The 21936-nt window shown below is 37.4% G+C and overlaps 1 protein-coding gene across 1 annotated transcript; it reads right to left on the bottom strand.

Annotated features, from left to right (window-relative positions):
- Nucleotides 1-11196: 11196 nt before the first annotated feature.
- LOC145767407 (uncharacterized) lies at nt 11197-20884 on the bottom strand. The gene is made up of 11 exons (XM_082579225.1): nt 20718-20884; nt 19982-20070; nt 18864-18903; nt 16941-16968; nt 15587-15673; nt 14282-14377; nt 13776-13870; nt 13194-13367; nt 12742-12860; nt 12258-12369; nt 11197-11893 (listed from the first exon to the last, which is right to left on the bottom strand). Exons 1-11 carry the CDS (start codon nt 20850-20852, stop codon nt 11804-11806), a joined length of 1065 nt encoding a protein of 354 aa, XP_082435351.1. The 5' UTR covers nt 20853-20884; the 3' UTR covers nt 11197-11803.
- Between the last annotated feature and the right edge of the window lie 1052 nt (nt 20885-21936).

Genomic DNA, 21936 nt, shown 5'->3' with positions numbered 1-21936 from the left:
TGTCTCCGCCCCACACCTACTGCTTATCTGCCAACTTTGGCTGGCATTGCTTCTGCTCATGTCCGTAGGGAAGAAGCCTCTCACAAACTGGCTTTGCATGCAAGACTCGATCCTCAACACCTTCTCCACAGTCACTCCCAAAGGTATGGACCAGTCAGACCCCAACGCCTGTCATCAAGGCGCCCATTCCATCGATATGCTACACAGCTTGTGGATAAGAACTTCGGCTGCATGGAGATATGGGCCCAGGAATGGAACGAGCTGCCACATATTTCTCCCCAGTTTTCAGTTATACCAGCACTCTCCATCCCTCCTGGAGCAGACCTCTCAAGAAAGGCATGGGTCACATTGAACAGGATCAGATGTGACGTTGGCTGCACTGGAGCCAATCTATTTAGGTGGGGGTTGCATAATACGCCGATATGTGTCTGCGGAGCGGTAGAACAAACAATGCAACACATACTCCACGAATGCCCCATCTTACGGCCCCCAAGTAGAATCATTGGTATTCGAAAACTGGACCCAACTACCGTATCATGGCTGCACGATGAGGCATTGCCAATCTAAGCTACTACAAGTCAAACGAGGTAGAGAGATTTGGCTGACATTTTTAGTACCCTCAATCAGCTGAACTACCAAATGCAAGGAGGTGGTAAAAATGTAATAGACGCTGAAGAGCAAATGAGTGCTTTTCAGAGGAAATTGCAGTTGTGGTGGCAGCGATTGGAAAAGAACAACTTCGCTAACTTTACACGTCTGGACGAGGTAGTAAGTAGTTCCGATACAGCAATTAATGGCGAAGTTGCATAAGTTCAGAGACTTAACCAGTAATTAGTGAGCATTTGAAAAAGTTGCAAAATTCATTTTAAAACTACTTTCCTGAACACACGCAATATCCAGCATAGATAATAGATAGGTCAACCATTTGCTTATGATACTACAACAGCAGATATAAACAGTCCATACATGGATGACGTTATTAAGCTTCCAGAAAGCGAGGTGCAAAAAAGAAACTTCAACACAACAAATTTTGAAGCGTTTTGATGCCAACAAATGGAAAGTTATCCTCTTCCCAGACAACACAATTTGTCATTTTTACATTGATTCAACGTCTGTAGACGTTGAATCAATGTTAAAATGACGGATTTTGCCGCCTGGGTTATTACAAAAGTTGCCATGCCATTCGTAAGCACTTATTTATGCGAGCATGCGTTTTCTATTCTGGTGAATGTTAAAGCAAAAAAATACGAAACAGGCTTGCATTCGAAAATGACATGAGAATTGCTGATTCCGAGACAAAGCCTCGAATCTCACTATTGGTCTCAGAAAAACAGCAACAGGAGTCTCATTGACACAGTAATGTATTACTATTAAATGTGGTAGATTTTTGTTTTTGTGACTCTGCGAAAATTTGGGGTTCAACGAAAGCTTGAAGATTAGCGCAAGAGTTCGGCAGGTTAGTAAAGGTTAAGAACCACTGTGTTAGACAGTCAGACCCTATAACTATGATTCTGAAGAAAGTGCCGAGTCGATTGTCAGCTGTTCCAGATTTATCTTGATCATTTTCGCGGTAAGATGTTGGGCACAAGTTTCAATGATCGATTTGTAATGTACGAAGTGTGTCGAGCTGGGATGAATGTATAGAAATATATGATAACATGTTTTTGATAACACCCTCGTGATGTGAAAACCATTTATCTACTCAAGTCATGATAGATGAATAAAACAGCAGTAGACTTGGTTATGTAGCCTAAACCTTATCAGAAAGCAGAATCCAAAATGAGTTTAAAAAATCAAAGAATAAACTGTAATGCATAACAAATTCATATCCAGCTGTGCGCATGCTAATTGCCTTAGATGTAAGGTAGCCTATTTGCCTAGTTTGTCAACTGCTTTCATAACCAAATTACTTAAAGTAGGCTTTTAAAATTAAATTAGTTTAAGCCGCTTTATAATCTCGCCCAAATGCACATGTAATCCAAAGAGAGCTAAATCATCAGAAAAGTTGTGAAAATATTACGGTACAAGAATTTATCTGACTGTTTAGAACAGTAACCTGTTTTCTATTGCATAAGCTAACTTATAAACTGCCCTACGTATTGCTATAATAATAGCTTACTGATAGAAATGTAGGTCTCTAAGCTAGGCTATTTCACTTATGATAGAAGCCATTCCTAACTCTTACTTGTAATCCTTCAATCCTAAGTGATATAAAGTGCATTGCTCACTCACTGTTTATAACAGGCAAGACAGGATATTATAAGCCATCCCAGCATCCTTTCTGGAGCCATCAATTTTACTAAAACATGTGGCTTTTCTTATTATGATATACTGCAAAGTATGCCTAATTTTACAAGTTCAAAGACCTGCCGTACAATCAAGCTGTTTTGACAAACGTGCCAACCGACTGTTATATCAGCTTTGCATTTAACGTTCTTGAAACCAAAATTCGGTCTTAGTTTTTACGTTGATTCAACATATGAAATCTTCAAATTAAACTTAAAAAAGAAGATTTTGTTAGTTTTGGCCTAGCTGCTTCAAGCCGTTAGGGGGCTCTTGTAAGTCCAATTACAGTATCGTATCTAGAAACAAATTGGGTCATAGAGTATTTCAAGCAGTTATTGCTTCCTTTCTTGCTCTTCCGTCAAGCAAAATATTTTGGCCATAAGATCGTAACACTTTTAGCATGCCGAAATAAGAGTTTTTACAGCCTATTAAAATTAAACCTACTTGTAACATGGCCACCTGGAGATGGAGATCTTTAGGTGGCCATGCTTGTAACAAGACAAACTGATGAAAACGGAGTGAAACTGTTCACCAGGCATTTGATAATTAAAGTAAATTGCGTTCTTCTGGTGGCGATTGGCTACTAAGTTACCTCCTGATGTTAAGGTTATTACCCAGCTTTTATTACCGACGTTTCGTCAGTCAGCACGACTGACTTTATCAAGGGGGCTGAAACAGGTAAATACAACCTGTTCAGCCACAGTGGCACAACACAAAAAATGATTTTATGAAACTGCAATCCTTAGGACTAGCTCAAAGTGCACAGAAAACTACAACATCAAAAACTAAACATAGCTTGTGAGGGCACTCAATCGCTCTAAAAGCCGTTTCATAGAACAAAATGCCAACTACAAAACCGGAAAACTAAATACCCTATCCAAAACGCTAAAATAGTAGACAACAAACACGATCGTTTTATAGTCACAGCCTGAAAAGTTCTATAATTAACACAAAAACCGCTAAAAGAAGAGTCTGCTCTAGGCTATATCAGAGATACAGACGTCACTGATGACATATCTCCTTTTTGCAGAGCCAGAACTAACTCACTTCTATTGTCTACTGTTTTTCTTGCTGCATTTCTAGGAAAAAGAAACTATCATTTGAGATCAGCCGACACAGTAGATTGCAGGGTCTGCAATGCAGACACAAAAATAAATTTCAGTTGTTAAGTACAGTAGTTATTTCAACAACCTTCGGTGAGAAGTTTAGAGATATTGGAACTTTTGTAACATTTTTTTTTTCATTTTTGACAAAAATAATTTATCTCAACACAATTTAAAAAATTTATTGCATTATTTTTGGCAAAAAATTATATAAATTTTATATAGAAAAAAGATTTTTATTCAGCTTAAAAGCCTCCACGAAAATCGTTTTCAAAACTCATTCAAATTATAAAATAATGCAAACATTACCCCGATAGCTCATTCGGTCAAACAACTGTTTGTGTAGCTTTATGGTAAGTTTACGGGCTTTTGAACTCTCGAAGTGTGCGCTTGAGCAACGTATTTCAAGGACACCTCTCTACCAGCGGCATCTCGTGGATGGAATAATGTAAAGACAACAACATTTCAACAAGCGGAAACTTCACTGTGTCAATCTCGGCGGCAGGCCCTGTGCCAATGGTTTAATCCTTTTCAAACATGCGAAACTGCCAGGATTAAGCTTCCAAAGGCAAATTTTCAGTCTGAGCATCACTACTCCAACTATTAAGCAAACCAGTAGGAACCAACGGATATCAGTACAGTGGCGTAGCCAGAAAAAAAATTTGGGGGGGGGGCAAATATTTGATGAATTGAAGAGAACGACAAAGTGCTTGATTTCCTGATGTGCAGTGGCGTATCCTGGTGGGGAAAGCAATAAAGCTGGTGGGGGGTTAGAGCGTGCCGAAGGCACGCGTATTGTAGGGGGTCTGGGGGCATGCTCCCCGGGAAAATTTTTGCAAAATTACACTCAAATAAATGGATTATAGCGCTTTCTGGAAACACTTTCAGGGTAATTTTTGTATGAAATTTATTAGCAGATAAACAGCTATTAACTTATTAAAAGTAGCTGTTACACACGAACGGGAAAAAACTGCGGCTAAAATTAGAGAACACAAAAACTCAGCTACACAAAAACCCAACAAAGTAAGCGATTCTGAAATTGCTTCCACAGATTAGTTAAAAAAGCGTAAATCGCGTTAACTTTGCGCGATTTACGATTTGCAAAATTTATTGGCGTCTTTCTGTGTGTCTAAAACAAGTCCTGGAGGGTGTTAATGGCCAGATGTCTTGAAAAACGATACAAATTTATACAAATTATATTATATTTTCAACAAAGGGTTCAACTTCGGAAACCAAACTTTGAAAATTTTTTTGGGGGGGCATGGCCCCTTTCGCCCCCCTGGCTGCGCGTATGTATCAGTAGCCTACTTCTTTTTAAACCTTCAGCTTTGGATTATTGCAGCTCTCAAGAGTCGGCACAGTGCATTTTCCAGACTCTTACATCTCCATGGATACAAAAGAGACTTGACATGATATTGTATTAGTCTAACTAAGCAATTGTATCACTAACCGACTCAAACACAAAAGCGAGACAAAATTTAACAGTCGATTACAAGGCAAAGTGGCAAGAGCAACTCAATGCCGTGCATAAAACAAATCAGTTTAAATTTAACCTCAATAGCTCAAACAAAACATTAAGGCTAGTCTCACATTTTACTCTTTCTCTTAAAATAACAAACTGAAAAATGAGCTTTTTAATAACACACACTTGCTCCAACCTTGCAACAAAGTTTACTTGCTGGAAGCACAGTTATGAATAAGTCAAACCTAGCCATAAATAATTAATTAAACCTTCAAACCTTTCTTGGTAAGTGATTTTAAATTTGTGAGCACGGTAGAGCATAGGCGTAGGTCTACGACAGGGGTGTCCAAACTTTTTCCCAGGAGGGCCACTAGCTTAGTGCTGGAGGGACAATGATCTCTGATTAACTATTATTTACTATTATGCACAAGGAAAGATGCAAATGCAGTAACAGATCCGTGGGGAGGAGTGATCACTTCTAATTCCCTGTATTTGCAAGTATGGATTAATGTTGACTTACACATCATCGTGTTTTGTTGAAATCATACCCCTTAAGGCTACTTTCTGGTTCGGCCCCTGTGCATACGTAGTATATTTGTCTTAGCACATCCATTGCCAACAGTGACATCTCGTAAAGCTAGAGGAAATGTTGTGCGGGGCTTCGTTTATGACCAATGTTTCTGCTGCCTTCATTTGTTGTTGTTCTAAATGCGAGTTGAATTGATATGATTTCTACCTATCTGTGGCCAAAAATAACACATTGTGCAATAACAGGCGCTGGCCCTATAACGCAGGCCTATTGCAAGCTGGATGTGGCCTGCGGGCCGGACTTTGGACACTCCTGGTCTACGGGTTCGCAAAATGTAGTCAGGACTTATTCAATAAGTACGGGATCAACCTACAGATTATACTACATCTGCGTTTAGGCGAGTAAGAAGTGACATTGGACCCGGACATTTATGATAACAACCATTTTTTGGTTGCAGGAGGCTTGTCTGGTAGTCAGACCGACGATTCCGAAATTCGGCAAAAATCGGACTTAAGGAACTGCCCAAATCCGCATTTTAAATTTGTATAGCGCGCCATCTAGCGGTTGTAAATATTTGCTCTAAATAAAATGCAACTTATGACGCATATATACACGTAGTTAACAGTCACAAGAAGATAAGTGTATTAAAACTATTTAAAAAGGTTGAGATCATAGGTGTCGGCAGGGAAAGGGCACTTACCCCCCTCCCCCAGTTAATGATTTCATATGTAATTTGCCCCCAAGACTGCAATTTTCCAAAATCGGATTCGCCTTCCAGGCAAACACTTTTCTATCAGGTTTTCAACCAACTCTATTTTATTTTTTTGATTTCTCTGAATATTTTTCTGCCGTAGGCGCAACAACCACTTACATCAGACGCTAACAGTAGTTTTTTCACAATTCTCGCATCTAACCACTCAAGCAAAATAGAAGATAATCGAGAAATAGTGCACAAAATATCCTCATTTTGCGAGATTATGTATTTGAACAATGCAGATTTCTGAGATTTCCGCATACATCCGTCATCTGAGAAAAGTGATGGTGGAACATTGGCAAGTTCATACGAAAAGATGTCCAGTTCCAGTGGCTCCTGCAAACAGGCTATAGACAGTAATCTGTGAAAGATTTTGGTGGAGGACATGTCCATCTCTTCATCTCCACATTTTAAGGCTTGTCGCATAACGGCAAAGGTACTTGCTTGGTCAGATCTTTTTAGTGCAATCTCTTTCAGCTTCTTTCCACATATTTTGCGAATAATGTCGTTACCAATAATTGAGGCGTTATCCACATTTACACGAGTATCAGCGATAAAGCCTGTTGAAATGTTGTACAAATCTTCTCCTTCTGTATGAAATGGGTTGTGGCTTTAAAACAAATGACAAAAACTTATGCTTAATTCCATCTCGAAGATCTCGATGTTGGTGAGACCAAGTGCGAGAAAATTTCATTGCGAGAAATCGGAGTGCTTTAGTGTACTACGACAGCATGTGCGCAGTTAAAAGCCATTTCACCTTTGCAGATTCCCTGTAAGTTATGTTAATTAATCCACCGGATGTTTTCCCTGATCTCATCAACGTTTGCTCAATCGTCATATCACTCTATGTTCCGCTCCAGTACAAATTTTTGTTTCTCCTGATAGTGAAAACCGTTCTCTATTGTAGATTGATGACAATGGCGCATGTTTTCGTTATCTTGAAGATACAGTTGTGTGAGGTTGTGTGAGGAGTGTCATGCTCTATGGCTCTGAAACGCGGGTTACTTTAGCAAGTACCGTCAAGCGCCTACAACGTAATGACAGAGCGATGGTAAGATGAACCTGCCTAGTCAAGCCTGAAGACAACATCCAGTGTGAGACTCTTCTATCAAAGCTCAAAATAAAAGACATCAGTGAAGTCCTCCAATTAGGCAGACTGAGATGGCTTGGTCACGTTGAGGGCAGCTCAAGCTGGATCTCACAGGTCAGATGTGTCAACATCGCAGCACAGCGGGGTCAAGGTAGACCAAATCTTGTAAAACTTGACCTTGTAGCCCTGAACATGGACTCTGCCAACCCAATAAAGCGCAAGGTTTGGAGGGGAAGACTTAGTTCTCGACAGACAGACAGGCCACACTCTTGACATGAGGATTAATTTATGGCCTGTATACTGTAATCAAAATTGGTTGATGATGATGATGATACAAAATACAGCATTTCAAAATAATAATGGTTGTGTCCAGCAGCTGCAAAATAGGGAAGCATGTCCTTGGTAGCCTTTAAATCCAATCTCCGCTGCGTTCAGATCTCACATACATTCGAATAATAGACACAAATTTCATAAAGATCACCCACAGTTTTCCAGTTCTCCACTTTTCCTTCTCCTGCTTTAGTTTGGTTATTTGAGATTGAAAGTCAATTAAAACTTGATTGTCAGTAATTTTATCTAATCTAATCTCGTCTGATGAGACATCTTTGTACAACTTCTCTAACTACTTGTAAATCACTCGCAAAAGCATCTCCCTGTTTAATAAGCATAATGGTTCATAAATAACGGAATCTTACGATACCATTCGAAAGAGCTTCTATGTGGTTTTGTACATAACAACTGGAACATTTGTTCTGGGAATTTTCTGAAATCTTTCTTTGTGAAAGTTCAAGGTTTAAATCATTACCAAATTTTATGCGCCCGTAATTTTCATGTTCGTCAGATATGTTGTAACAGACGAAATTACATTTTCCAAAATCAGTCTTAGTTAATTTTGCAACCACTGCACTATCATTACAGCCTAGTTTCTGTTACATCAGGCACTCAGCAAACAAAAGATGTTATTTTGCGTCGATTTAACGTAGCCAGACTTTGAATCAACGTAAAATAGCAAGTTCTGCTGTAAAGTAATTCTAGACACTATGTTAATCATCCTTGTTTCACTTGAAATTCCCGAAATGGCACGACGGAAAATAATTATGCTTTTCTTCCGCTAAATGGCGCGCCGATCAATAATTGCTCCCCTCAAAAAGGCCTTTTCTTAGGTCCGAATTTTGCCGAATTTTAGATTTGGGGTCTCAAACAGGTAACCAATCTTTTTATGGAGAAAAATTGTTGTTATCAAAAATGTCCGGGTCCGGCTGATTTTATGTCAATTCTTATTCGCCTAGTTGTAGTTTGTCAAGATTAAGCTATTTATTTTTTGTGGTGAAACAGATTTTGCCACAAAAAACTACTTTTTGTAATTTAACAACGGCGATTTATACTTTTGCAAGGCTGCTGCACAATCCATATAAAATATACGGCACTATCTATTCTACAATCAGGCAAGCTTACAGAAAATTATTGCACTTGAACCACAAAATATGCAGACTCCTTTAGTATTATTATTAAACAAGAAAGCCTTACAACGATGACAATGATGAATAACTCGAGAATTAGTAACCCAATATTTTACAGAACACTGGGGACCAGAAGAATGCAAATTACAAAAATTATTTAAACTAGCGTAAACAAAACATTAATTCAATTTACTAATTAGTTAATAAACAAATTGTTCTCAAAGTGGATCAAAAGTTTATTGTAACTTGACGAAAAATTGTAACTCGAAACTCAGAGACGAAATTTTAATTATTGTGTTGACTTATGGCTACCGTACGTCCTCTTTTAAGAGGATTTGTCCTCTTTTTTCAAGAAAAATGAAATGTCCTCCGAGGACACTAAAAAATGCTTAAATGTCCTTTTTTTTGACAGTTTGGGTTTTCTTGCTTATATTTTCAACGGGTATAGGTATATTGCTTGATGACGTTTCAGCGACGGCTTGTAGGCTATTTGTTTTCTAAACATTTTGTATAGGCTACCTATGTAACATGCTGATTTATAAATTCTACAAGAAATTGGCGCATTTTATGGAACTGTTGTTGAACGCTCATTGCCTGGTTCACTGTAAGATATTAAACGACATTTTAAAGGCCAGGCTTACACTTTCACAAAAAAATAATCTTTTACCTGCATACGTTTTATATTGATACAACGCTTGTAGACATTGTGGAATACCAACTCAGTTTGGTTCGTTTGTTACTTGAAACAAATCGAAACGAATGTCCAAAAGTGCAATGTGTATAACACCTTACCTCCAGCAAAAAAAAAAATCGTGGCATGGATAGGCCTACAGCTTTGTAAGAAAAGGGACAGATTTTTAGTTTACGCCGTTTTTAGCATCTTAACTGTTATGTACACTTGTAATGTACAGCCTACTGTTTTAATCATATTTCTTGCAAGTAATTTAACAATTTCATTAAGGCTGACCATTTCTTGTTGAAAAAAGTTAAGGCTTGGCTACCTGGAGGTCGTACCTTATTTGTCACATTTTGCAGATTTTGCGATCATTGCTGTCTGACTGAAACTGTCTCAAAATTAGGTATTTTTTTCACTTTTTGCCGACTCTTAATTATATAAAATCATTTGTTCTCTTAAGGAAGCACTAAAAATGAAAAAAATCAAGTCAAATGTTCAGTCAATCTGTTTTCTGTTTTTTTTTCGGTAACTTTTGCTGCGTAGGCCTATACTGTAATGATCTAAAATGATGTAAACGATTCTTCAAGCGTAAAACTCTACTTGCTGGCGAAACGTGTCCTCTTTTTAGGCGATGAAAATATGGTAGACCTAATTGACTGAAATCATTGTTTGTTCGATATTGACAGTAACACCCTAGCAAACTTCCCTGTGCAAGAGTAATAAAACTAGGTAGCCTATACTATCTCTAATGCTGCTGAAACAATTTGAACATAACAACTTGACAAAGGTTACAACCCAGCTGGCAACATGCGTCGTGTTTTCGACATTCTAGACCTTATAGGTTCACATTAAATCAATGCCAAAACGACTAACTTCGTCAGCTGAGAAGCGTATGCAGCCTACTGTAGTGTTTATTTTTCTAATCACAAGCTATAGTGTATTCTAACTTCAGGATACTTGTCGGTCGCTTACCGGGCGTCACTACAATCCGGGTGGATCCAGCAAATAATTTTACGGGAAGAAATTTTAACAAAACACAATGACAGAGGCCTTATTCATCCGCCTTTGCAAAAACATCGCCTATAAAGTTAATCTTGTGTGCTTTAAGGGGGAGATCACCCCCCTGGATTCGCCACTGACTACAACAACAGACTTGATTTCCGCATTCTTGATTGAGCTGCGGTGGCTACTCTCTATTCAGCGGCAACTAGTGGATGGAATAATTAGACAACATCTCTTCAACAATTTATCAAAAGCTTCAATCTGTCAAACTCGTTGATCGGGTCTGCGTCAGTGATTCAAAGTCTTTACAAGTATCCTGTACAAGAAACTACAACATTAAGCTTTCAAACAAGCTTCCTCAGTCTTAAATAAAGATTCCTTTAATTAATCACTCCGTGACCCAGTTGTGAGGGCGTTTGTTCGACTCTTGAGAAGACGCTGTCTTGACACCCATCGTAAACATCGGTTATGTTGGTTGGTTTGAATCTTAGTCTCGGATTAAAGAAAACTTTTTTGGATGAGATAAGTAATTCCTGGCAGTTTTTCCACATACTTGTAGAGCTTTGAACCACTGACGCAGGCCCAGTCACCGATTTTGACAAAGTGAAATTTCTGATTGTCGCAGTTATGTTGTCTGTGAAATTATTTCATTCGACTTCGCATTACGTACCTTCCCGATAGCTGAAACAGACCGTTACCACCGACATAACTGTCGGTGGTAACGACAACTATGTAGGTGGCAACGACTAGACCCGCTTGCTCTTGAAGTTTCTTTCATTCTTTATATAGACTACTGTACAAAGTCGGGCGCTAACCACTGAGCTAACGTGGCGGACTATGAATCGAGAACATACACGATGACATGTTTAAAGGTAGATACGAAGATCAACCTCCCTCGTGTTTAGTCGCAATTCTCAACCATCAGGCAGCAGCCTGGGTAAGACAAAACATTGCTCAACTGCCTCATACCAAGGAGGCATTTACGCTGACATCATGAAATTTAACGATATTCAAACTGTTCCATTTCTTTCACGATGCTGTGAGCGCTCATTGATTTGTTTTGCAAATAAAAAACAGCTTTTGATATCAATAGCAAGTTGCTTATGATTATGATCAGCATTGCCAATATTTCCAATGAAACGACATCAGAATAATATGAAAGAATTTCGCTGTCTAGAAAAAATTATAAATGAAACAGTTCTTCGGCAACCAGGGCGTAACAGACAAGAAATGAATTGTTTTCTCTTAAATATGAAAATAATCGCCGTCTTTGAGGTGTGACAAGTTGAAAGTGTATGTTGTGACGTGGTGACGAAAATACAGCGTCTTCATCAAAAATTTTACTTCTGGGTTTATGTTAGCTTTGCTTGTCTCTCCGCCGCAAACATTGTGCGCTGGCAGTCGCAACGTAAACTTATCAAATGCAGACTCTTTAGTTGGGTCATTTAAGAGAATGAAAGCTTGCAGAGGTATCCACTGTTCCTGTCATCGGTGATGTTACGTCGTTTCTTTTCGCAAAATCATATTCAACCTAAAAAAAGTAACAGACGTTTTTATACCATGCATAACCACTTGATTTACTCTACAATTCAAAAACCTAGCAAAATTTTTGCTTTGGGTTACTATAGTGTTCGAAATACTTCCAAAACATCTTCAAATATAGTGAAATTCTATTCAATTACATTCTTGGATTACACTGGAAGAATTTGTTTCGTTTTTATCAAAAAAAAAAAAAAGGCATTTCAAACTGCCCCTTCTTTTGGAAGTTTTTTTTCGACCATTTTTCTTAAACTACAATCAGCCAGAAAATAATTTTTTATTTCATGATTTATGATCATCTCCGTGGCTATACAGGCTACAAACATAAAGGTAATGTTTTGGTCAAAAGCACTCACCACAATATTATCATCGCTTTCATCATCGTCATCGTCATTGTCATCAATAGAATATCGAAATCTGTCATTGCTTATGTCAGCCTCAACAGAAAATGCGTCTTCCAAGTACACACTGAAAGTGCCGAAAAAAAAAGGATTTTTATGCGTCTGCTGTTAACTATCCTCATTTTTCATAATCCAAAGCATAACTTCTATTTGAAGAGTGACACTAAATGTCTTAAAACAAATTGATGTTGTCACGGATAGGAAACGGAAATTTAGTCGACATTCCTCAAATGCAAAAAAAAAGCTTAAAAACAATGAGGCAAACAAATGTATAGCTGCATTGTAATTATTGAAATGAAGCAGCAAATAGAGATAATACGCAGGCAGCTACACTCTTTCCTTGAAGCTACATGCGAAGTCGGAATACAGTACTAATATAGAGTTCAAAAATTAAAATTTTTATGGTAACGAAAAAGTATATAGATCTGGATTCACTTACTCCAAATCCATATTAGAAGCAGGATGTCGCTCAGAAGTGAGGAGACCTTGCTCTATGCCCTGAGCGCATTCTTTAGTACGAAGCTTAACGTATCGATAGAGAATTGGAAGAAAGTAAATCTGTGAACAAAAAAGCGTTATAAGTCCCCATGTTAACGAGACATATCGCGTATGTGTCAGTGTTTGAAAACCGGCTGTTTGTTTAATGTATCTTCTAAACGACCAGAAACAACAAAAATGTCATTGCTTACAAAAAGTATTTGAAACTCAGAGGCAAAATGGTTGGAATGCCTGGTTAAATCTAATCAAAAAATAAAGAGCTCAAAAAGCAGATATTTTAGGATTTTTTATTTTTAACATGATTATTTATCTTTAATTGCAAATTGTAGGTTACAGAAAAAGGAAAAAAATGTTATTTAAAATCTTGTACATTACATCAAACAACTTTCTTACATTTAAAATAGCATAAATAACATAAACAGCCCAAACGGCAGGATGCAGGGTTCCCAAATTTCCTTCATGAAATTTTTGTCCTGCATATATCTGGTAATAAAGTTGCAGGATCAACTGAATGGGAATGCAGACCAATAAAGCAAATCCAATGAATCTTATACATCGAATGATACTCTGAAAAAAATTAAAACACTAACAAGGTAAATTTTCTGAACTGTTAATTATGGTATATAATAGTATAAATGATTTGCACAGCATTTTTCCCCATATAAAAACAAAAAATTTGTTTCTTCAGGTATACTGCATATTAAAAGACAGTCGGGCAATCAGAAATCAAAACTAGCGATAAAACAAGAAGCATAAACTCACAAATAGGATTAATCAAACACCGCAGCCTATAGCCTGTCTGAGGCTTTTGAGCTATAAAGCAACAACTGAATTCAGCACTGAGGATTCGTTGTCACGCCCTCACAGAATCAACATCATTGATCAATGAGCACTGCTTTTTACGTTTTGTTTGCATTTTGCAACGACATCAAGTTGCGAACTGCAATGTTGTAAATAAAAAAAAATAAAACTTACTGATTCTACCGCCGTAAGCCACAAAATACTCAGAACTATCATGAATCCAGGAATAGCGATGCTCTTGTACATAAGTGGAATAATGTTGTAGGAAACTGCGGAAATTAAAGCAAGTCTTGATTTTGCAATGAATTAAATTTGTCAATGACTTTGTCATGAACATTGAATTTCCACCCAACATTTTCTATTTCTGTTTGAACTACATGTACTTTAAAAGGTCGTCAATATTACTGCATTCAAAAAAATTTTTCACTAAATTAAATTTGTGTTTGTAAGGTGTAAGTGTAAACCTTTCATAGCTCCCACAACGTATTTTATGAAGTTTTAATGCTCAATTTGTTTAGCATTGAAATGTTAAATTTAAATATAATGAGAATTTTCAAAACATTGCTCTTTATTTTTAACTTTAACAATTCAAAAGCTAAATAATTTTTAAAGCATAACTTAAACAGTTTACCAAGCAAACAAACTCTCCAAATACTTGATAAAATGCGATACTAACTTACTATATCCCAAACTGCACATGCAATCAGAAGAGAAATATATATCAACATCTTTCGTCAAATATGAGCAATCACGATCCGTATAATTTACCACTTGGACTTGAAACAAAAAGAAAATGTTGTAATCAATATAGGCCACAGCACATTGCAATATTAACTGACCTAAGCTCAGGGTTGGAAGTTGTTAGTCAAAAAGCAATGACTCTTCGCTATCGATACTTAAAAAAAGCAATGAATAACAATTACTAAAAATTTACGGCCAAAATACAAGCTCAAAAACAAGCAACCCGCAAATTAAAAAAAAATACGAAAACTCGAAAAAAAAAAACAAGCCCAAACTTGCGGGAAACCGCAAGGTTGGCAACACTGTTAACGACTCTCACTGGGATGGTTTTTCTGAACTGTGTTGCTGCAAAATTTTCTTTAATCCTTTAAAGTTTAAAAACCGGAATGGGACTAGGGCGGATAGTAATCCGAAAACTAAATCACGTAAATTCATTTTGACGACGAAGTAAGTGAACAACAAAAAATGATTCAGCAGTTCTCCTAAATGTCGATTAGTGAAAAACGAATATTGATTTCGTTGCTTGCATAAAAAAGCAGTGAATAACGCGCATTCGATATTTACTTTTAAAAGGAATGGGTATAAGCATTCGATATTGAGAAAGCGACGAATAATGCTATCGAATAGTGACAACTAGTCGTTACTTCCAACCCTGCCTAAGCTTTCTTCGCTATGGTCTACGTAGCAACGTTTAACAACAGCGAAAGTTTTTTGCAATTAGGCTACACTTTTCTGCTTCATATCATGTTCAGGATGTGACCATATTGGGAACGTATCTCAACTGATGCAAATAAAAACACGATCTCTAACATTTTTTTAAGTCTTATAGCTTGACATCTAATCGAATCAAGTAACCATGGACTCACTGTGCTCGTAAATCTATCTTTCTTCCGACAAAAAAACACACTTACACACTAAAATCTTGTGAAAGACTAGCATAAGCTATTTGCCAATGTTGTCGATTTCAGTTATGATGTTAACCAAACACTGTGGTTTATCAACATTTTTATCTAGATTTTTGTTTGGGAATTGTAACAGGAAACGGAAAAGTAGACCACCTAATCTTCATGTCCAACTTAAAGAGTGCTTTTAATTCAGTGTTTGCATCCTCTTTTTTACGGAGTAACGAACGCATTACCCTTCGAGCGACGAATATATACAATAATAGAAGCCATGTAATAACACTGCATATTCAAGAATTGCTTTTTTTAACTTTTTATAAACTTTAGGCAGCCTATGCTTACTTGTTCTGGCTTCGCAGATGCACGTGCTCAAGGCATTGGAGTCTGTGCTTTTAGTTTTGCACTCTTTCAGCAACGGCAGTGAAAGGTCTAAATTCAAAAATGATAAAAAATAGAAATATGAGATCAGAATAGTTCACATTGGTCCCGTTTTAGTAGCACAACAACAACGATTATTAAGTTTAATGATGAGTACTCAAAAGTTTGGGGTGTTTATTAGGATTATCGTTTTTATCACCAATAATGTAATGAAAAAAAGAGCATTTGTAACATGATAACTAGGATCCGTTTAATTAGAGTTCAAATATCCTCTGACGCCATTTTATTACTTTCTGCACTCTGATATGACGCCAAACTGCCCAAACATAGCTTATGCCTCCAATTTTTAGAATGCAATAGCCTATGGTAATAATTCTCTCCCCTCCCACCAAAACGGTTGTACGATAATTAATTAGTCTATTCAAACACCTCCTACGCACAATAAAGTTATCTTTATGTTTTTAGTACGTCACAAAACGCACTAATAAAAACAGAGAGAGACTGTTCACCAGGCATTTGGTAATAAAATTAATTTGCGTTCTTCTGGTGACTATGCTAGTTATCTAAGCTAGTTATCATCTTTAACATCACGAGGAAACCTAGTAAATAGTCACCAGAAGAACGCAAATTAATTTTAAAACGCACTAATATTGGTTTCGATTTCTCCGGGGTGTATTAAAAATTATTGCAGGACGAAATAGCCGATCTGAATAGTCAGAGTTATAAACCAAGGCCGCACACTCTGCAGCACTGTAAACAAGTTACTAAAAGAAAAACATCAACACTGTGCATATCATAATACATAGAGACTAGAGTTATGTCATACAGTAGTAGTAGGCCACATACAGTAGGCTATGTTCCTTCAGTCCAAAAAACAAGAAATTGTTGGGTGCTTAGTCTGCTTACCAAGCCATCTCTATCAAAGCAGTTACAATTGGTTACACAAGAATTTCGAATACCGGTCAACCATGCCGCCTGCTTCGGCAAAATTCTGTTCTCAAAGAAAACTCGTTCACCAACGAATCTGCATTTTTCAGAAAACATGAAAAACAAGCCAAGGACAGGCCTTTTCGACTTTGGGTCAGCAATGCAAGGTGGCATTTTGCTTACTTGTCTTCTTGTCAAATGGGTTATGCTAATGCTATCGTTTTCTTCAGCGAAACCAATTTGACGTGTGATCCGTAGCCTATGTAGGCAAATTTGTAGCCTACTGATAACTTGACCTAGTATATGTTACACTTCAACCTGTCGAGCTATGTTTTGGTTTCTTTGCAATTTATAAATGTTCAGCCAAAATCACCAAAAAAAACTTTCGTACCCGAATATTCTTCATTCCAACTTGGCATCTGCAATTAAGTAACAACTGTTTTATAATTTTCAAGTAACTCATTCGTTACAATAAAACGGAATGTACGAAAGTTTGATTGTACGATTTAGTTTCGTAAGCAGTAGCTAGAGTAGCGTTGACAGGGTGTTCACGGATAAGTTTGAGCCGGTCCGAGATTACTTTTGATGCCCAGGAAGTTTTCTGGGAACAAGAACTAAAAACGTCACATATGCTTTGGAGTTAAATCATAATGTTTTATTTAATGATGTCTTGTTTCAAGGGCCCCTCATTGATACCGTCCCAAATTACTCTCTCAACAACCAAGAGTAGACCACCCATGATTATAGTGCACTTTAGCTAATAGTTTCTGAGCTAATATTAAATACTTTAGTATAGGCTGTGCAAGGCTGTGTCAATGTACAGTAAATCATATTTTCTCTACAGCAGGGGTCACCAACTGGCGGCCCGCATGCGCCCGCCACTCCGTTATGTGTGGCCCGCGGAAGGTATCAACGTACAAATATAACCAAAAATACTTTACTTGAGGAGTTAAAAAACATGAAGGCAAAAAAGACTTTCCGGGAAGCATATTTTCGCTTTGTAGGCCTATACGATTCCACCGACCGACCAATCAGATTGTAGTTCTAGGTGGGGGTCGCTTAAAGTTATTCCAATGCGATGTCCAGCCACACTGTGAGCATAGGTTTGCTTATTTTAAGTTTGTAAATGTCATGTAAAGTTGTAAACACAAGTTTGCGATTCACCGTTATTGCGTTTCACGAGCAGTGCTCCCTTTATGCAAGTTTTTGTTGGCAAAATAGGTCGGCGTGCCAACTCAATTTATAGTAAATTGGCAAAATATTATATATAAATTTAAAGACTTTTTCTAGTTGTAGGCCTATTATGAAAATATATAGCTTAGTAGGCCTACTGCAAAATATTGTTAATCAACAATTCTTGCCATGCTGATAAGCACCGCAAGTGACAGTTGTTCAATAATCAAAGAAAGACGGTTTATAGACTCTCACAAAAAGGATGAAATTCCAACTCATTGCTTTTTTAGAGGGAACACTGTTCATGAGTTACGATAGAAACATTTTTTTCGGTGATTTCCACAAGCGTTTGTTGCATGGTGCCTTGTTTCTTTCTCCCTGTTATTGGAGCCTATTTTCACTGATGTTTGCAGGTCACTATTGTTGCCTGTAATGCGATGTGTCAAACATTTCTTTGTTTACTGACACTGTTAATTGCAAGATATCTTTTGTAAAGCGAAATGACAACACCACTCTTGCTTGGCGATGAATATTCGGATGAAACCGCTCGCCTCGCTACAAGTGCGCAAAACAAGTGGCCTCGTTTATTAGGCATTGTTAAAGAAGTCAAAAGTGTTGTTAAAAGAGCTTGGCCTGGCAGTAGCGTTGTTCGACTAATTGTGTTGCTGCGGTATTCTAAGACAAATATTAACAACATGTAACGCTGGACACGAAATGCGTTCTTTTCTGGCATAAGAGTCAATTTTATTAGGCCTACCTAAGATTTTATTAGTGCGGCCCGCCACAGCTCCCCTTAGTGCTAAAGTGGTCCGCATGCAAAAAAGGTTGGTGACCCCTGCTCTACAGTATAAAACCACCAACGAAATTCAATTATTAGTGATGAACATTTGTAGCTTAAGTTTAATTATGCCAGAAAAATGCCGATCCTTTACATCCCAAAGTGTGGATGGGAAAAACTATATGCTGATTATAAATTAACTCAATGTGTGACACTTTTTTGTAAGAAATTCAGTCCATAAGTTATCAGTCGTTTTCCGCGGTAATCATGAAAGAGAATACAGCTACACGAACACTTGTGTTGACTTGTAACCTCAATAAAGTTGCTACCTGCTCACTCATCTGCTGTAGCCTATTAACTTACTGTGATTTCGCCAGATCCATCAAATGAGTTTGCTGTTGCACTGAATAAAAAGTTTCATGTCAGTTGTATATTTACCGACTAAGTTAGTTCAAAACGTTTTTCTGAAACATTAAGCACTGGAATTTAGCCTACAGTGATTAAACACGCAGATATCGGAAGTAGTTTTGCATCAGGCAACATAGAGAAATCAGTGTAGCCTAGGCCAGGGGTTTTCAAACTTTTTTGGACTACGGCACACCAAAGGATTTCGGAATCTAATAAGGCACATTGACTTACTACTCCAAAGTTTTTTTTTAAATATAGCTTTCATTAAGCCTATTTCTTGACTGAAGTTGCTAACTTACTTAAAACAAACTATTCATGATAGAGGTTACTTGAAGTTAGCTTTATTATAATTAACGTATGCCAGTAACATCGTTTAGTTGTGCTGCAATGTGAAAGGTATATAGCCTACTGTATAGGCCCTATACAGTACTTTTGTGCACAAATATGTTGTCTTGATTCGGGGCTTGACCAGTGTCATTGCAAAAATGCCTATTTCCATAAGTAAGCTGCGGTAAATGATAATGGAATAAAAATGGCTTGTCGAATATCAGAAAATTCTTTGAAGCATGGTCATTCTAAAACTATCAAAGTCCATTACATCGTGTCTCGCTATAAGGAGTTATCCATGATTTATTTGCTGCCAATTTCAACTGGTGACAAACAGCAGTTAGCCTACACGAAATTTTTTACTAAGCCTACGCAGTTTAATGGTGGGAGTGAGAAGTGGTCCGAAGAACAAGCGATTTACGCAGTTAATTGTCGGCAATTTATTGTAGCCTACTGTAACACAAAAGACAATATGCTCCCTTCTAAACTACATTAACACTTTGCAGCTTTGCTGTTACGCTTGTAACATTCAAATTACCCGGCTTTCACGGCGCACTTGCAAGCCTCTTGAGGTACGCCTACACCAGTGTGCCGCAGTTTGGGAACCTCTGGCCTAGGCCTTTGTGTCCGACATTAGAATTTTCAAGAAAACACACTAATGTGGCTTCTTTTCAACAGTAAATTCATAAGATAAAGTGTCGAATACATGACGATTGAAGAACATCATGACATTGATGAAGTTTTACCTTTTCAAAACAGAAATGTGATGATCCAAGCGTTCTTCGGCTCTTGCTAAAGCAAATACCAACATGCCGACGTACAGAGAATTAAATATCTGGATGATAATGCGTTGAAGGTTAAAACAATATTGTTTCGAAATTAACGCAGGCCGAAAAAAAAACATCAACCTACGAAATATTATGGCATTCAGAGGTTAAAGGCTGAAGGCAGCAAATGCAATTCGTAAGCTGAAGATTCCAATTAGTTGGACAGTTGGACACATCCACAGGCATAGGGAATTTGCAAAAGGAAACAGTGTGAAAAAATGGGCGATAAACACAACTTTCAAAATCAATGACTCTACAGTAGCCTAGCCTATAGCCTACGTCGGCTATATGAAATGACAGAGAGGTTTGGAAGGCTATCGTAACCAATGTTCATCAATCCCGGTACGCAATCCATTAATTCGTCATTACTGTTCAATACTGTAGGCTACATAATAATAGCCAACGTAAATACATTCTTATAAAGATCTGTGTAAACCTCTATGGTTTCTTAGTTTTCATGATTCGACACTTTGCAAAACAGTTTTTAAAGAATTGCGTCAGCAGTGACAAACTATGGGAGATAAATAGCTTATTTTGCCAGCACAATCCTGAAAAACGTTTGCTGGTCTTTGCAGGTGTGATTACTGGAAAACAGAACATTGAACAAAAAGGTAAAGTAGTTGAATTCTAAAAGTAGGGTGATGTTGAAACTTACAAAGTTAAACCAACCAATCATCGATGCTCCTGTTCTAATGGTGAAGCAGAAACAAAACGAACTTTCACATTTCATCCATGCAACTTTGAAAATGCTCCTGGCAGGTATTCTTGCTCCTCTTGAAAACGTCGACATTATTTTACAGTGTGCTTAGCAAATTAAATAAAAAAAATCTGTGAAAACAATAAACGCAGAAGAATTGCAACTTTTGGTTGACTTCGTGTTGAACGTAGCCCAGACAACAAAATTCATCATTTTAATATTGATTTAATGTTGAATCAATGTAAAAATGATAATTTTAAACAGAAAGGCGTCGATTCGACACCTCTCGAAACAACGTGACTGTATTTTAGCAAGACACTCAATGAAAAATGGGAGCATTTGACCATTTGCTTTCGCTGCTGTTGCATCTGTTAATTCCTGTATGATATGTTTCATAATGAGTGTAAAATGAAATGATTGTTATTTTCACAACGGAAGTCTAAACACGAAATACGTTGATTAGGTTACATTTTCATTTGAGTCTTTAGTCGAATTGGTCATTTGAAACCAACATGGTTTGCCTACCAACTGCGTGTAGTTCATACAGCGATGCGCTGACGCAAGCTGTCATCGTTATTGTCAAACTGCTTGGTCAGCTTTAGCAAACAGAAACTTTTTTCATGTAGATAGGTGGCAACATTGTACACTGTACAGTTCCAAAAACCAATTTCGATACACGCTTGGCAGATCTTGCGTAACTTTCCAGACAACAAATCAGTCGTTTTTCACATTGACTCAACGTCGTCTGTTGACAATGAATAAATGTTTTGAACATCTAATTTGTTGTCTGGGCTGCTCAAACGTGTTCTGATTTCGTCATTTATCGATTGGATAAACACAAGTTGTGGAGTTGCTCCTTACAATTCTAATTGACATAATACAAAGGTTTTGTTACTTTGATTTTTATTAGAAACTCAATAACTTTTTCAGTAACTCTTTTGTGAGGAAAGCCAAACTTAACATTGAAATTAAATGGTGATGAAATCTAAAGGACTATCGTTTAGCTTTCATTCAGAAGGTCCTAGAGAGGACTGGTGATTACTTGATTAAAGCAAGTGCTTAACCTTCAGCAGTAGCGTACTTAGCCTACGATATAAACTGAAGTAAAACCAAAGATTTCTGTGGTTTGTTCTACAGTAGGCTACAGTAGGCTACATTGTGTTAATAGCCTACCTAC

The sequence above is a fragment of the Aplidium turbinatum genome, chromosome 3 (genome assembly GCF_918807975.1).
Source record: "Aplidium turbinatum chromosome 3, kaAplTurb1.1, whole genome shotgun sequence".
Lineage (NCBI taxonomy): Eukaryota > Metazoa > Chordata > Ascidiacea > Aplousobranchia > Polyclinidae > Aplidium > Aplidium turbinatum.
The sequence above is the reverse complement of the archived record's forward strand: the minus strand, read 5'-3'. Positions and strand labels throughout refer to the sequence as shown.

What these genes read in the sequence shown, in the direction of transcription:
- LOC145767407 (XM_082579225.1), bottom strand. Translation starts at nt 20,852, where the DNA reads ATGTCGACGTTTTCAAGAGGAGCAAGAATACCTGCCAGGAGCATTTTC. An exon ending in CATGTGCAGTTTGGGATATA is followed by an intron (nt 13,871 to 14,281) that starts GTAAGTTAGTAT and finishes TAATTTCCGCAG; the next exon opens with TTTCCTACAACATTATTCCA. An exon ending in GGCTTACGGCGGTAGAATCA is followed by an intron (nt 13,368 to 13,775) that starts GTAAGTTTTATT and finishes AATTTTTTTCAG; the next exon opens with AGTATCATTCGATGTATAAG.